This window comes from Thrips palmi, unplaced genomic scaffold (genome assembly GCF_012932325.1).
Source record: "Thrips palmi isolate BJ-2018 unplaced genomic scaffold, TpBJ-2018v1 HiC_scaffold_16, whole genome shotgun sequence".
In the NCBI taxonomy this organism is placed as follows: Eukaryota; Metazoa; Arthropoda; class Insecta; order Thysanoptera; family Thripidae; genus Thrips; species Thrips palmi.
Window position 1 is genome coordinate 4702072 of NW_023144625.1, and position 15343 is coordinate 4717414.

At 46.4% G+C, this 15343-nt stretch overlaps 3 protein-coding genes across 3 annotated transcripts; 2 read left to right on the plus strand and 1 right to left on the minus strand.

Annotated features, from left to right (window-relative positions):
* Nucleotides 1–6440: 6440 nt before the first annotated feature.
* On the plus strand, nt 6441–10513 carry LOC117642916 (antileukoproteinase). Its single transcript, XM_034381553.1, has 4 exons — nt 6441–6548; nt 7121–7315; nt 9596–9713; nt 10362–10513. The coding sequence occupies exons 2-4, from the start codon at nt 7202–7204 to the stop codon at nt 10511–10513; spliced, it is 384 nt and encodes a 127-aa protein (XP_034237444.1). The 5' UTR covers nt 6441–6548; nt 7121–7201.
* Nucleotides 10514–11491: 978 nt separating this feature from the next.
* On the plus strand, nt 11492–12140 carry LOC117642614 (allergen Cr-PI-like). Its single transcript, XM_034380933.1, has 2 exons — nt 11492–11563; nt 11655–12140. Exons 1-2 carry the CDS (start codon nt 11507–11509, stop codon nt 12123–12125), a joined length of 528 nt encoding a protein of 175 aa, XP_034236824.1. The 5' UTR covers nt 11492–11506; the 3' UTR covers nt 12126–12140.
* A 273-nt stretch (nt 12141–12413) lies between these two features.
* On the minus strand, nt 12414–13539 carry LOC117642613 (cathepsin L1-like). The gene is made up of 2 exons (XM_034380932.1): nt 13089–13539; nt 12414–13011 (listed from the first exon to the last, which is right to left on the minus strand). Exons 1-2 carry the CDS (start codon nt 13533–13535, stop codon nt 12451–12453), a joined length of 1008 nt encoding a protein of 335 aa, XP_034236823.1. The 5' UTR covers nt 13536–13539; the 3' UTR covers nt 12414–12450.
* Nucleotides 13540–15343: the final 1804 nt, after the last annotated feature.

Sequence of the window (15343 nt, forward strand, 5' to 3'; positions counted from 1 at the left end):
ACTAGAGAACCGCCTTTTGAAACAAGCCAAACAATTCAACGTCAGCAACAATGGCGGGGCAGTTTTAACGCGCGACTACTCGTGTTTTCGGCTTCGCTATTTTCGCAAGGGCGCAGTTGCCGAGAAGATTGTTGCCAACCCGCGAAAATTAATTTACTGCCTCCTTTCCCCCACGAACATTTTAATAATGATTGACTTCAAAGATGTTCCACTGTGGAATACGTTAGCATTGGAATTTTTCGAATTTTACGGCATTTTGATTTCTTTTTGTTGCCAAGTTTAAATTTTGACGGGTGGCACATCGACCACACTGGTACCACTGCCATTCGTAAGGGAGAGTGGGGTAATTCCGGACACGGGGTAATTCCGAACACTTCGATTTTCACTGGGTTTGAGTGAAGATAACCCAAAAGCCCGCCTAACAGACGAAGATAATAAGTTTAAAAGGAGAATTCCAAATCCAAAGTAAGTAGGAGGTCAAACCGTTTGCCTGTGGTCGCTTCACGAAATTTGAGTACCATCAAAAATAGGCAAAAGCTGCATCTTTCCCTCGTATTTCCATGTACTTATCGTACCTTACCGCCGTTTTCTTACAGTTGAACATCAAAGGTTTTCACTACCTGTGGGGTAAATCCGGACAATAAGGGTTATTTTCTTCAATTTCCCGCATAATGTTAAGGTAGTGGGTTCAAAATTGTGGACATGCATCCCCACCGTTAAGAAGGATAAAGAAAGAACGAAAAATAGCATTGCAGCTATGTTTAAGAGCTTTACTCAAGACAGTGTTGTCAATTTAGGGGTTTTGATAGAAATTATTCCTTCTAATATGCTTTGAGTAATAATCAAACACTTCAGTTCGCAGCAAATGTCCTTGAACGCCTTCTAAAAGCATGCCTCACATCAAAACAAGCGATAGTAAGCTCGAGTAGTGTCAAATTTTAAGGTCGTCCGGCATTGCCCCATAGGTCGTCCGGAATTACCCCAGGCTGGGGCAATTCCGGACACGTGCAGGGCTTTTGTTAGGCGCCTATATCTCCCTAACCGTTGCTGAGATTTGGCTTTCATGTATACCATTTTGAAGGTAAAGGTCCATAGTTTACTCTCCTGTCATAACATTTAACCCAAGAAGCATATTCAAGCTCAAAGACCAAAAAGAAAAAAAGCGTCCGGAATTACCCCACTCTCCCTTACCCAAACCACCCTCTATCCCTTTTACACAACTTTTTGGCCCGTCCCGTTTATTTTTTGTAAAAAAATGACGGAGGGACGGGCATATAGTATGACTCGCTTCGCTCGCTGGGGGGCTTCGCCCCCCAGACCCCCCGTGCGTGCCTTCGGCCCGCTGAGTGCGGTCTGGTTAGCGATAGTAGGACCTAGCCGCCTGTTAATCGGGCGGTGTACGCCGCGGTCAACAATTCCAGAAGCTGTCTGGTACACAATGTTTCGTGACGAGTGAGTCAAAAGGGGGTGGCATTGAGTCAAAGCGTCGAAAGTCGGGCTCCCCTGGAGTCGTTGTCCTGGCCGCAGTCAGCAGCTGATGTGAAATGACTTTGCCGTCTTCAAACCAGCAGCGCCTGTCATCTAGCCTGAATCGCACTGCTCACCAATTACAGCGAGGAGCTGTGATGGCTAGTGGGGTGACGAACGCAGCAGCCCTTCATTCATCAGCAGTGACAAAGTACAAATGGCCATCGTTCCTGAAGAGAAGATTTCTATTGAAGAATTTTTTATCTTGACAAACGAATTAATGCGTACCTGTCAAGCCGTATAGCTATGTATACAAACTATAAATGGACCCTGACTGTCATAAGCAGTGCCCTACAATCTAAAATTCTACCCAAAAAGTTTTCTGTTAAAAATGGGCTAGAAAGCAATAAAAGCGGGAATTCACCTTTGCCACCATGAAGACGGACCTTGTGTTTTAATTACGCTGTACTTAACCATTCCAAGATAGTTTGTTTTATTAAAAGTTGGAGCCCCTGGAAAGTAGGCAACCTCAAGGGGATTAAGTTATCAGGGCCGGTTCTCTAACACAAAAGTTGTAAAATCGGAGATGTTTGCTGTCCTTGATGGGGCCGTAAAAAGCGAAAAACCGACGACCTTGTGAAAAGGGGATCATAGTGTATTTGTCTCGAACATCAAGTGAGCGCCCCTGCAAAGAAGGCATCTTGAGGAAGCAAAATCTTGACAACCGTTGCGCCTAGAGACAGAAATAATCGCCCATTCCTTATTAAAAAGTAGAGTCATATAGAATTTTTCTGACCGCTCTGGAAAGCAGTCTTGTGAGAAATTAAATGCCCCTGCCAAGTAGGCAACCAGTGACAGCGGAAGGGAAGGAAAGTGGGTAAATTTAGAGAACTGATGGTTCTTGAGATGACGGTCGAAGAACCGAAACTATGTTTTAATAAAAGTTAAGTTATCATACCCAGCCGATAGAAGTCTCGCATGAGAAGGAAGAGCCCCCGCGAGGTAGGCAACCAGGGGGAGTCGCAATATCAAGAACCGTTCGTCCTACAGAAAAAGTAACAAAAGCAAAAATGTTCCTCGTAAAAAATAAGGGGTAGCGTACGCTTTGATGAGGTATCTCGGAAGTCGTCTTGTACTCCAAACCAGCCACGGAAAGAAAAAGTAGCGAAAATTCTGCCGCTTTTTAGGGAGGAAAAGGTCAAAGCTGGAGAACGGTGGGTCGCATCGAGACGGGACCAAGTTCAGCAGATAGAAAATTAAATTTGAGGGGTAGCGTACGCTTTGATGACCCATCTGAGACGCATCCTTCTAGGTGAAAGTGCGATCGGCGAGTCGCGGGTGCCGGCCGGGGGGCGCGGTATTTTCCCCCACCCCCTCACTGCAGGCCTTATGGGAAATGAGTTTTCCGCGTTTAGCAGGCAAAAGGTTGAGAAAAAGTAAATTATAATATTTTTTCGCTTCCCAATTATTGAAATAACGAATCGTTTGACTCTTAAACGAAGAAAATCGATCGGCCACTTTTCGCTGTGGTTAAAAGTTGTATGTCACTCAATCAGTCAGTCGTGGGGAGGGGGAGTATCTTTTTTGGATCCCTGCTGTGCGTCCGTTCGTTCGTTCGTCCGAGGACTTCCCGTGGTCCGATCTTGACCAAATTTGGTATGCAGCCTCCTTGGGTGACCCTAAGAACCGCCCGGTGGCAGCAAATCCGATCCGAGCCCCGGGGGCGCTGCTGCAGGTGCATCATGGTCTACAGGGGGTCGAGGAGGATTTCAGCAACGGATACAGCTAGGAGGGCATGTAGGTGTATTTTTGGAATCGGGGCCACGAAACAAAACCAACGGTGCCAGTTTCAAGCGAATCGGAGAAGTTTCGACCCGGGTTCAAATCCCAGTGGGGTATATTTTAGACATTCTTTTTATTCAAATTTTTGCATTGTTTCTGATGTTTTTGAGGGCGCTGATGACGAAAATACCATTTATTTTGACCCCAGACTCAGGTTCAAATCCCGTCAGGGTTAAACATAGGCGAAATTCGCACATTCCCTGATGAACGGGACGGGCCAAAGTTGCCGATGTATATCGCTACTTTTCCTGTTATTTCCTTTCTCCACACTCCTACACAATAACCATGTTGACTTCGGGACTCCTAGGATTTCTTGAAATCGTATTTTTTTTTTAAATTAATTTTGGGTCAGTTTTATTTTTAAATCTATATTTATAGAGCCCAGATTTTTAACTGGTGGTTTTAACTGGCGGTCAAAGTAGCTTCAAGGCGTTTTGATATGACCCCTTAACTACGTAACGAACCGCAGTGACCCCTTCCATCATCGTCTTATCGGCGTGAGTGGTATCTAATTCTGCTTCCCCAATTCAATTTTGGCCAAAACAGCATTTCTTTATAGCCGTAGCTCAGTAAATTAGGACAAAGAACACTCCGCTTCAAAACACAGTGAAGGGATCATATTTAAACGTCTCAACGTTATTTGGCCAGCACTTTAAAATTTAGAGTCGGCACAAATTAAAAATAAGTAAAACATTTTTTTTCTTTTCACATATTTTAACGTACTTCGAGCCACTTGAAGAAGGCAATGAAAAATAAACAACAAACACAAAGTTGTAAGTTTTAAAAAAACGTAGACAAACGACTTCTAAGAGAAGTATCGTAATTATTTGTGACGCGCGAGGAAGGTCCTAATTGTTTTCTCCACCTCGCGACTTCAGACACCTGTAGCTTTTGAACCAGTTGAGCGTTATATTTTGTCACGCACGCTTCAACGTACGATGTCACGCTCCTGGAATAAAAGTGCAACGTTCAAATTCAAGAGCGTCGTACACTTTTCAACTCGACAGATTCAACACAACAAACCCCTCTGCGATCCAGAGCGCCTGCGAACTTAGGGTAGGCCACCCGTCGAGATCGGCTGTGTTGCGGGCGGGCCTACCCTTCGTTTGCAGGCGCTTCGCTCGAAGTGGCAGGCCCGCAGTTCCTCACTTGCGTACAGTACCTTAAGATAGACAAGATACAGAGGCAACACTGTAAATCCAAAGGCAATACTTAAGTACCTTTTGTGGCGATACAATTGAGTATCGCCAATAAACGGCCGTACGGAAAAGTATTGCCTTCAAAACGGCGATACTCGAAAGTATCGCCAAAATTTGGCGATACTTTGGAGTATCGCCCTGATTTGGCAATAAACGTCGAACAAATCAAGGGGAGAAGACCTTGGTTTAATGCCGTGGTTTTCGCAATACCCAAAAGTATCGCCAAATTTTGGCGATACTTCTGTGTATCGCCGTTCTGAAGGCAATACTTTTCCGTAAGGCCGTTTATTGGCGATACTCAATTGCATCGCCAAAAAATGTACTTTTGTATTGCCTTTGCATTTGCAGTGAAAACAAGTCCCCGTCCCCTAATACACTATGAAGACCCTTGAAACGTACACACCATGTATGATCCAGGAAGCGGAAGAGGGTAATAACTTGACTCATCTCCAAATCGGGGTTTTATTTTATTGGTGAGCCTCAGGATGGTTTGCATCATTGCACAAAATTATTTGACTCAATTCTCAACTTGACCCCTTTTACTGTCTTTATTTCATCGGAAAATAGAGATAACTCAATCGAAGTCCACATGAATTCGTGAAGTAAATGGCAAGGAAGCCTCTATGAAGTGTCAATTCAACTTCACTCCCCTTTTATTATAGAAAACAAACATTGGGAGAAACAGGTAGCTCGTAAAATGTACCACAGCATACGCGGACCTCAGCTCCAATTCAATTATCTCCGAATTCCACCTCGTTTGGGGGAACCAATTGAACATTATTCCATTGATCCATTCGAACGCAAAATTTTCAGTTATTACTTACGCTTTTGACAAACATCAATTTGCATCATTTATTTTTTAAGTTTTAGTTTTCCTTTAAAAAAGTTCTTTTTGTTGATATGACGATAATGGTGATACTTGAGTAGTCCCCGTCTTCTGATTCATGGATCAAATTCCTACATAGTACAATTTGACTAGCTTACACAGAAAAGTGGACAATGAAGGTTCCGGGCGCTGTCAAGGGAGTCTTTCTTGAAGCTCCTCGCGGTGAGTAGTGGGTTCTTGTGCCGAGTAAGCGAAGGACAGAATTCGCACGCGTCGTCGGCCGTCCTCGAGGCACTTCCCCGCGACCAGTAACACGCTCGATGTTCCAGACAAGTCGATTGACCACTGAAGTTCCTCCGTTGACAGTTGCCTGTCAAATCAGGGCGCCAGTGCGGTGGTGATTGGAGCGTCTGAGGCTGTCCAATTCGAATGAGTCGTGAACTACTCAGTTGTCAATCCAACTCTTTTCAAACTTCTTTTTTCGGGACACTAACCGTTTTGCCAGTGATCTTATTTTCGGCTCTTCGCTCTCATCTTAGGAAGAAACCAAGGACATCGCACAAGCATGATACAAACTACAATTACTTCGTATTGCGAAGGTATATCTTTATATCTTGCAATGAGGATACAAAAAAATCGTTTTATATCAATAGAGATATTGCTTCCTATTAGACAGATGAAAATTCTGTCGTAACTTAGCGACACATTTATTGCTAATTTCTTTAGTCACGAGATTTGTTGTGGAACGAATAGCCTGCTAAACCCCTTCATTTATCTTCGAGCCATTGGGTAGTCAATGCGAGTCCATGATTGTGAAAAAATGGAGTTCTCTGGTCACAATATATGGTTGGGAATGCCTGAACCTTTAAAAGAAGAAATCAAATCACATGGAACGGCAGAAATCCAAGTAACACAACTTAGATCGATAATGACAATATTTCCTCGCATTGTCACCTCAACGAGTCACGTTTAAGTGGTCGCCAAAAGACGGCTTCTTGGACGCATCGTGCATCGACCTGGGTGAGGCTCCTTCCTGGCTGGAAGGGGGAGAGAGGGGGGAGCCGCGTTCCGGCAGCAAGGACACCAGTTAAGCACGTACAGTCCCGTCGCCGCCATCTCTCTGGTCGGACCCAGGTGCGCCCGGCGGTGTTGCAGTCGACTGTTTGTTTTTGTTGTTTGCCATTCGAGGTGGAACCGGGAGGTTACTGCCAGCGGTAAGTTTACTTGCTACATTTGAGTGGTCATCTGACATAAAAACTTAATGTTCACAGGGGATCCCATAGTAGATGCGCAGTTATGTCCGACAGCTACAGATTTGGCAAAGCCATTTTAAATGCCCAACATTGACGAGCTTGGCCCAGAATTACTCCCAAGCTTGCCACAATTTGGCAAGCTTATGAAGGTTTCGGGTCGAAGCTTGACTACTAATTTTGGCATTCAACATGGCTCGCCAAATTTGTGGCAAGCAAACTGACCTCTGGCTTTACAGTGATATCCGACATTGTTCAAACAAACGTGCACTCTACATGTTATGTACAATGTTGTACGAGACATCACTGTTTTTTGTGCACACGAACTTTTCGTACAAATTTTGTACGAAAAAATGCACATATTTGCACATTTATGTGCAAATTTGCGTACAAATTTGCACAAAAAGTTCGTGTGCACAAATGTCTGCCGGTGCACACACTGCAAAACTGTCCGCAGAAGTATAGGAACGTAAAAGGATTTCGTCAAAGACATGACCGTTTGTTCTTGTTTGTTGTTAATTCAAATTGAACTTAAGTTTACAGACGAGAGAACGGTTCTTATCGGCGGGTACTCCCTTTGCTTGGAACCCCATTCGTCCTGCAGCTCCGAGTCCAAGATGCGCTTCGGCGTCGTGCTGTGCTGCCTGCTGGTCGTTCCCGTCCGAGCGGCCTACATGTCCGGCTCCTGCCCGCCGGCAGTCGCCTTGCGGCAATGCGCGCCCACGTGTCAGGTAGGAAAAGGGGCAAAAGCAACCATGGAGTCGGGGCATTTTTTCAGAAACGCACTTCTTGGGTCGATTCGCTGCTTGCGTATTCGGAATGCCCTCTCAATTTTGCACTCAGTGATCAGGCACCGCTCCAGGGGGAGGGTATTGGAGATAATTACTCCAGTTGGGTACTAGCCAGGGCGCATGCTCTCAAAAAGTTGTGTTGTCAAGATTGTCTGTATATGGTGAAATTGTCTGGTGGTGCAGCTGAGATGATAACATAACATTGAGAACTCACTGTACCTCATAGATGGTTTCACGAATTTCGTTTGTATTATGGACAAAATCTTCACCATTATATGTTGGTCCAGCCTTCCACCATAATACATTTAGAGTGTGGAAGGAAGGCAAAATGTTCTTTGTCACTGCAAATGCACCAAATACACTATTTCACCCTCCCCTTATCCAAATTCTGGAGCCGCGCCTGTAAGGGGCATTATTTTAATATTATAATTCAATAGAAAAAATTCCTGAGCACCACAGTTACAAACAAAACAATCGGGCAAAACGACTTACGGAAAGCCGAATACTTTGATTGCTCAAAGTTTTCGTTACAATTGGCCTAGGGAGCTGAAATTTTGTCGCAGTACTAATGATAGATGGGTAATTCGGGCAAAAATTAAAGTAAAATAGTCAATGGCCAACTTCGACCTGCTAATCGGCGCGATGCCACCGTTAAGATTTATCTGATCCCTGTCCCTTGCACAGAATTGTCTAATACTCCTCTGGCCTCGTATTCGGGTATATCTGTAGCTTTTTTCATTCCTGCGAAAATATTTGAGAGTGGAGCTCCTGGAAGGTGCGGCTATGGGCGCGTGGATCGTCAGAACCGACTTTGCGAGTCATCGTGAAGCCTGACGTAGACTAGTCCACCTACACTGTAAATGTCTTACGGTGAAGGGCTGCACCAACATAATATGGTGGAGATTTTCTCCATAATACCAACGAAATTCGTCAAAATCTCTATAAGGTATAGTGAATTCTCAATGGTATGTTACGAAGTCAGCTGCACCACCATAATATGGAACATTTTCACCATAATATGGAGAATCTTCACTGTAGAACATTTAGAGTGTACACGGCCAATCCCAAGAGAACGCTTGTCTCATATAAAAGCATTAGCCCACCTCGCCTCACACGCCAAGTACGCCCCCTGTGAATAAATAGGCCTTCGCTTAAGGGGAGGTTCTGGTGAAAATGCTTTTTTCTCCTAAATAGGTCTCACTGTGAAAATTTGTTAAAAATTTGATGTCTTACCAAGTAATTATTAAAATTTTTCAATGGGGAGGCACATTATTTGCGCTGAACCCAGTCGCAGAGCCTTTTTCTCCTATTTAGGCTAGGCTGTAACTTTAAAAATCTTCTTGCGCATACTATTTTGTCGTAAAAGGTTGGCCTTGACATTTTTCACTTCTTCGATTTATTTTGAAAAGATGCCGGCATGCAGAACTCAAAGCGTTAATCACATTTTTATTCGCAAGCTTTCTAACCAAGCATTTCACTATAATTGACCAAAAATGTACAAAATAGACAAATTTTAGGGACTTTTCAGCTTAAAAAGCTCATAATTAATAATGTAATGGACATTTTGAGCTATGCATGCCGGCATCTTTTCAAAATGAATTGAAGAAGTGAAAAATGTCAAGGTCAACCTTTTACGACAAAATAGTATGCGCAAGAAGATTTTTTAAGATACAGCCAAAACAGGCTCAAAAAGACTCTTCGGCTGTGTTCAGAGCCTGGCATGTGCCTTCAAAAGTCTAATTTTAGTCTCCTCGAAGAAGGATTTTATATTCCGAACAAACTGAGACTGTGGGATCCATTTGGAAAATAGCAAGATTTTCACCAGAACCTCCCCGTAATTCGCAGAGGTGGAACAGCACAGTTTAAAACTAATAGCCGCGGTATATACGGTAAAAACGGAGCCTGGTTTTCCCAGGAAGCCCACACTGTAAAAAATTCCGTACTTTTGCACGGAAATGGTACAGGAAAATATAGTACGGAGGTACGGAGAAAAGTACGGAACGTTCCGTACTTGCTCCAAATGAACCCATGTAAATGGGTACGGAAAAAAGTACGGAACGTTTCGTAGTTGACAAGCACGGACGGTCTAGGCAAATTATTGACCAGACATGTTCCGTACTTTTTTCTCACAGTGCATAGGCGATTTCCAGGGGGTTCCTGAAAAACCAGGTTCCGTTTTTACCGTGTACAACACACAATGCATTGTAATGATTGTTGCAGGACCACGTGGAGTGCCCCGGCGCTCTCCTGTGCTGCGACACTGTTTGCGGGGGCACCGCGTGCGTGCGGCCAGTCACGAGTGTGCGAAAAGGGCAACGAGACCAGGGCAATGGACCAGGTGGGGCACAAACACGCTCCATTGGCGTTTATGTATAAGGTGTCCACACCCTTAAAACCTTACGAAGTATTTTGAGCATACATACGTACAAACTAATTTACCTTGTTATGCGACGAAATACAGTAGTTCGTAAATTACGAAGCATTTTCTTTGAAAGCTTATGTACGCTCAAAATAGTTGGGTCTAACAAACTGCTTTGCTTTGTAAGGCCTGAAATAGTTTGTAAGGTTTTCTCAGTGCAGGTCTGCAAACTGCACATTTCGAATCATAAAGCTTCATCTTCGTAGCTCATAACAAAGGCAGTCGAAAATAGATTCATAATTATTCATTTATTTAGTATTATGTTTGCACAATTATCGCAAGGTAGAGTAAGCTTTTGTTTGAAGCGCCGAAAAAAGTGTGTAAGCTTTTGAGTTTGTTTTTTGGGGTGCACAGTAAAAACTCTACGAAGAATCGCTTCGTAGTACGAAGGAAATGAAGGCATTGTTTGAAATGCTTCGTATTATGAAGCAAAATCCTTCGTAATACGAAGCATTTCTTCACAATATGGAGCAATTCTACAACGCCTTCATTTTCTTCGTAGTTATGAAGCAAATGCTTCGTAGGCCTTTAGGAGTGTGTGTGATGGCAGGGAGTGCTGTGTTTCAGAGTGCTGCCCGAAGCCCGGCCGCTGCCCCGACGTCGTGGAAGGCAGCTGGATGTGCAGCACGCGCTGCAGGGGCGACTTCGACTGCGACGGCCCGACCAAGTGCTGCCTCAGTCGCTGCGGTGCCATGGAGTGCGCCGCGCCTGTCCTCTGAGCCGAGTGTCGGGTATACTACACTCTAAATACGGAGGTGGTACACTCTCAGGGACTGAGGGATAATTTCACAACGACAAACTTGCAATAATGCACCAACAATTACACATCCGACAAGTATTGAAAGTCCAAAAGAAATTTTGTAATGTCAGCGACAATATTCATAGAGTACTTTTGTCGCTAAATTTAATTTGCATGTTTTTTTAAACAATAGTAATTTTCCTATGACTTAGAAGAACAAAATAGTAGATGCTTATTCATAATATGCTTTAATTGAGCAGATAATTGCAAAAGATGTTGCTTCCACACAAATTGTATCGTAAAGAGTGATAACAAGAATTTTGTTCTTCAACGACAAAATGTCGCTTACTAGACTCAACGACATTTGTTTCGCTTTGGTTCAAGATGAAATTCTATGTTTTGGAACGACTAAATTTTCACTCATCTGATTGTTTCCGTACAACCATTCGTCATGTGAAGTAAACCTCATTGAGAGTGAGCTGAGAGCAAGCGGCGCGGCGGTGGCTAAGGGCCTGTAAAGTTAGCGCCGCGCGTGAGAGCGGGCGTGCGGACGCGCGTGGACGAGAGCGTCGATCAGCGCTCACGGACAACGCCGGCTGCCCGGAGGGTCCCCGGGACTATTCGGGACCTGTTCGGGACCACCCGAATGGTCCCGAACGGACTCCGGGCAGCCGGCGTTGTCCGTGAGCGCTACGATCGACGCTCTCGTTCACGCGCGTCCGCGCGTCCACACGCCCGCTCTCACGCGCGGCGCTAACTTTACAGGCCCTAAGTCCGCCAGCGCAGGTCCACAAAGACACCACTGACCAAGTATAGATCCAACGTGATGTTTCTCTGGCCAAGTGGTATCGCTCCCGACTCCTGACTTGCAGGTCGGTGGGTCGAATGCCGCCTCCGGCGCGCGGCTTCGTTTTGCCGCGGCCCGACCGTCCCTTTAACCTGTCTTTTGGGTATCTTTTTTTTCGGCCAAAAAATGATAGATAAAAGGCCATTCAAAGACTCCTGGAAGACACCCACAAGATACATTAAGGTGACTTTTCTCTGTCTTCTGTGTATCTTTCAGCAGTCTTTTTGCCAACTTTTTCGAAAAGATAAAATAAAGATGAATTTAAGTGCTGCAGTTCTACGCGGGCAGCACCGTCGACCTGCAGTGCGGATTCCCCGACCGCCTCGTCCTGCCCATGGGCCACAAGGCCGGCATCCCCTACTCCCTCTTCGTCATGGTCAACCCCCACGGCGGCGCCGACGAGCACGACCACGCCGACTACTACCACTCTGAGAAGGTCAACTACCAGGCCGCCGTCAAGGACATCTACTCCTGCAACGGACTCATGACCGTCGTCGACAACCGCCCCCTCGGCTTCCCCTTCGACCGCCAGATCGACAACTTCGGCCGCTTCTACATGCCCAACATGTACTTCAAGGACGTCGTCATCTTCCACAAGGACTCCAGCGCCGACTCCGTCGTCTTCAAGAAGAACGTCAACGACTTCGACGCCGTCAACGCCCAGGCCGGCCGCAAGCACATCCCCAGCCACAGGCTGATGGACGAGATCCTCCGCGAGGACGACGACGTGCGTGCCTTCCTGTAAGCCGCGTCAAGCTGAAGCCGTGCCTGTGTCATCAGTCAATAAAAACACCTTGTCGCACACAATTTGCATTGTCTAGTGTTGGTTTCCTTCCCTGTCGCCTCCAATGACCACTCGTGCACTCGTGAAAGACATGCATGAGCTGCCAAGAAAGTACACCGACAACTAGGCGGTTATCTAGATTCCAAGAACTGTGGGTTGGGTTGGTGGGGTCGTAAGAAGACAATTGAACAATCGACCATTTCTTGTTTATGTTCAAAAAACCTAGATTTTATTTGGTCTTTTGTTTTTAATCAAGTTGCACTTGCAGAACAGTGAGCCTGGAACTTTAGGCCTTGGGGTAGCTAGCCTCGGAGGCGATACCGCAGTGGTTCTTCTTGTTGCGGGCCATCCTGATGTAACCCTTCTCACCCCAGGAGGTGCCCCAGGAGTTCTTGACGATCCAGTAGTCCTTGTTGCGGCCGTCGCTGCCGTAACCGACGGCGAGGACACCGTGGTCGAGGGAGGTGCTGGAGCAGGAGGGCTCGTAGTAGAGGCCGCTGCTGTAGAACTGGAAGGACCAGTTGCTGGCGTCGATGGCGACGGACACGGGGCCGACCTTCTTGACGGCGTCCTGGAGGTCGCTCTCAGAGAACTGCTTGATGTCGACGAAGCTGGATAGAGTGCCGGCGTTGTTGTCCTTGGAGAACTTGCAGGAACCGTCCACACCAGTGTAGGGGTAGGAGTCCTCGGTGTCGATACCGCCGTTGCTCTTGATGTAAGCGAAGGCGTAGTCCATCAGGCCACTGACGCAACCGTTATTCTCGGTGGAGCAGTCGACCAGGTTCTGCTCGGAGAGGGAGACGAGCTTCTTGTTCTTCTTGAAGAGAGCACCCTCGAGGGAGCCGGTCTGGAGAGCAAAGGAGGGATGGCGTTAGTGAGACTTGTTGGCCCGGGGCGAACCGCCGTTCAAATTGTGATACTTACGGTGGAGAAAGCCCAGCAGGAGCCGCACTGGCCCTGGTCCTTGACGTCGGTGACGTATCCCTTCTTCCTCCAGTCGACGCTCTTCTTCCAGGGCCAGGTGAAGGCCACGGGCTCGGACACGTTGTGCACGGCGCGGACGGGCTTGTTCACGGGGGAACGGTAGCCGTTGAGCCTCTCAGCAACCTCGTGGGTGTGCAGGTCAGCGTACTTGTTGATGGCGACGGTGAAGGTGACCTCACCGGCGTCGTAGCGAGCGTTGTGCTTGGCGACCTTGATGGCGTTCTCCTTGAAGATCTTCATGCGGTGAGTCTCCTCAAGCTCGTTGACGTAGTTCTTGCCGTGCTCGGCCTTGAACTTCTGCCAGTGGTTGGCGAGCTCATCTTCGGAGGGGATGGACCAGCAAGTGGCCACCGCCACGAAGGCAGCGAGGAAGATGAGGAACTTCATGGTGCTGAAACGGAGAGGGCAACACTGCGTTAGGCCGCCTAGGACGCGTCCGGCAACCGGGCTGGCTCAGCACCGCTCAGCACGTGCCCCAGATCCGTCGGTGGTCGTCCCTCTACAGGGGGTCGCTACTCACCAATCAAAAGCTGATGAGCTGAATGCTGCCCAGTTTGAGCGTCCTTTCCGCGGTCCTTTCCCTTTTATACTCGGCCTTCTCGCCTCGCCACCGTGCACGGGTCAAGTACACTTCACATGCTTGCAAAATGCCCTAATCTCATGTGCTTGCTGTAATTCATACTCAATCGTTTATCTTGTAGATTGGTGCTAGAAACACATGATAACGGGGCATCCCACGTCAAACCATCATGGTCCAGACAGGCCTCTTCAAAAAGGGCAAAGTAGGCCGGCCGCACTGGCCGAGCTCGGCCAGCGAAACATGACCAAAATAAGGCAAAATGTTTCAAATTTGAAGAAAAATAAAAATGGGCCTGGTGAAATAGCTTTTACAGCCTCTTCTAGACTGATATTTTCAAATTTGCCCACCCTATCTTTTCCCCATGCAATAATAGATATACTTGTCCGAATCTGAAGACTGGGTAGCAAATCATTTGTCATGAGGAGAATTTGGGAGAAACGACTAAGTTAACGTAAATATCCATAACTCAGAAACTAATAGGAGTTGGGGCTCCCAACTTTGGAAATAAATTCACCTGGTAGTGGTTGAATTTTGACCACAAAATGAACTTCCTGTGACAAATACTTTTAGGACATTCTAGTTTCACTTGACAGTATCCTAAATCTAGAGATGTTAGGTGGCCTTTGCAGTACCCTACTAAGTCATAAAATAAATAAATGTACAGAGCTAAAATCCTAGCGGCACGGGGTATCGCCGCACGCTTCACGGGGCATGATGGGTTGCCTACCCACTGGGCAGATTCCTGTTCCAGCGGAGCCCACCTAGCGTCAAAGACATCATCAATGATCGTCACAGACCCACTTTTCGGAAGACAATAGATTTTTTTCAACCTGGATACGGTGCGACGTCATAGTAAAAACGACAGCACTGTTAAATTAATCCAGAAACATCCTTAATAAATTAAACAAATGCTTCAAAATTGTAGCTTATTAAGCGACATAGAGGAAAATTTGAAACATAAATTACAAATATGTGAACGTAGGAGCCCTTTGCCTCAGCCTGAAGCGGTAGCTTTTCCTAGTATCGTTAATTTATTTGGTATTGTTTGCACATTTATTGCAAGACATGTTGAGTGTGCTTTTTGTTTGAAGCGCCAAAGTATGTAAGCTTTAGAGTTTGTGTTGTGTGTGAGTGTGAGTGTGTGATGGCAGAAAGTGCTGTGTTTCAGAGTGCTGCCCGAAGCCCGGCCGCTGCCCCGACGTCGTGGAGGGCAGCTGGATGTGCAGCACGCGCTGCAGGGGCGACTGCGACGGCCCGACCAAGTGCTGCCTCAGTCGCTGCGGCGCCATGGAGTGCGCCGCGCCTGTCCTCTGAGCCGAGTGTCGGGTATACTACACTCTAAATACGGAGGTGGTACACTCTCATTCCAGGAACGTGACATCGCGTTAAAACGAACGTGACAAAATGTCAGGTTCGTTTCAACGTGATGTCACGTTCCCGGAATGAGAGTGATACCGCAGTATTTATTGGCGATGTGCACATTGGCTATCGCCAGCAAACAGTCGTACTGAAACGTCTCTCCTTTCATGAGTCGATTAGCAAAAGAATCGCCGAATCCTTGGCGTTTGGTTTCCAACAAATCCAACAATTTTTCATAGTCCATGGGAACGCATAA

Bases quoted from the DNA above. Each gene is read 5' to 3' on its own strand.
- LOC117642916 (XM_034381553.1), top strand. From the start codon at position 7,202: ATGCGCTTCGGCGTCGTGCTGTGCTGCCTGCTGGTCGTTCCCGTCCGA. The intron at 7,316-9,595 runs GTAGGAAAAGGG...TGATTGTTGCAG, and splicing joins AATGCGCGCCCACGTGTCAG to GACCACGTGGAGTGCCCCGG. The intron at 9,714-10,361 runs GTGGGGCACAAA...GCTGTGTTTCAG, and splicing joins AGACCAGGGCAATGGACCAG to AGTGCTGCCCGAAGCCCGGC.
- LOC117642614 (XM_034380933.1), top strand. From the start codon at position 11,507: ATGATAGATAAAAGGCCATTCAAAGACTCCTGGAAGACACCCACAAGA. The intron at 11,564-11,654 runs GTGACTTTTCTC...TAAGTGCTGCAG, and splicing joins CACCCACAAGATACATTAAG to TTCTACGCGGGCAGCACCGT.
- LOC117642613 (XM_034380932.1), bottom strand. From the start codon at position 13,535: ATGAAGTTCCTCATCTTCCTCGCTGCCTTCGTGGCGGTGGCCACTTGC. The intron at 13,012-13,088 runs GTAAGTATCACA...TTTGCTCTCCAG, and splicing joins CCTGCTGGGCTTTCTCCACC to ACCGGCTCCCTCGAGGGTGC.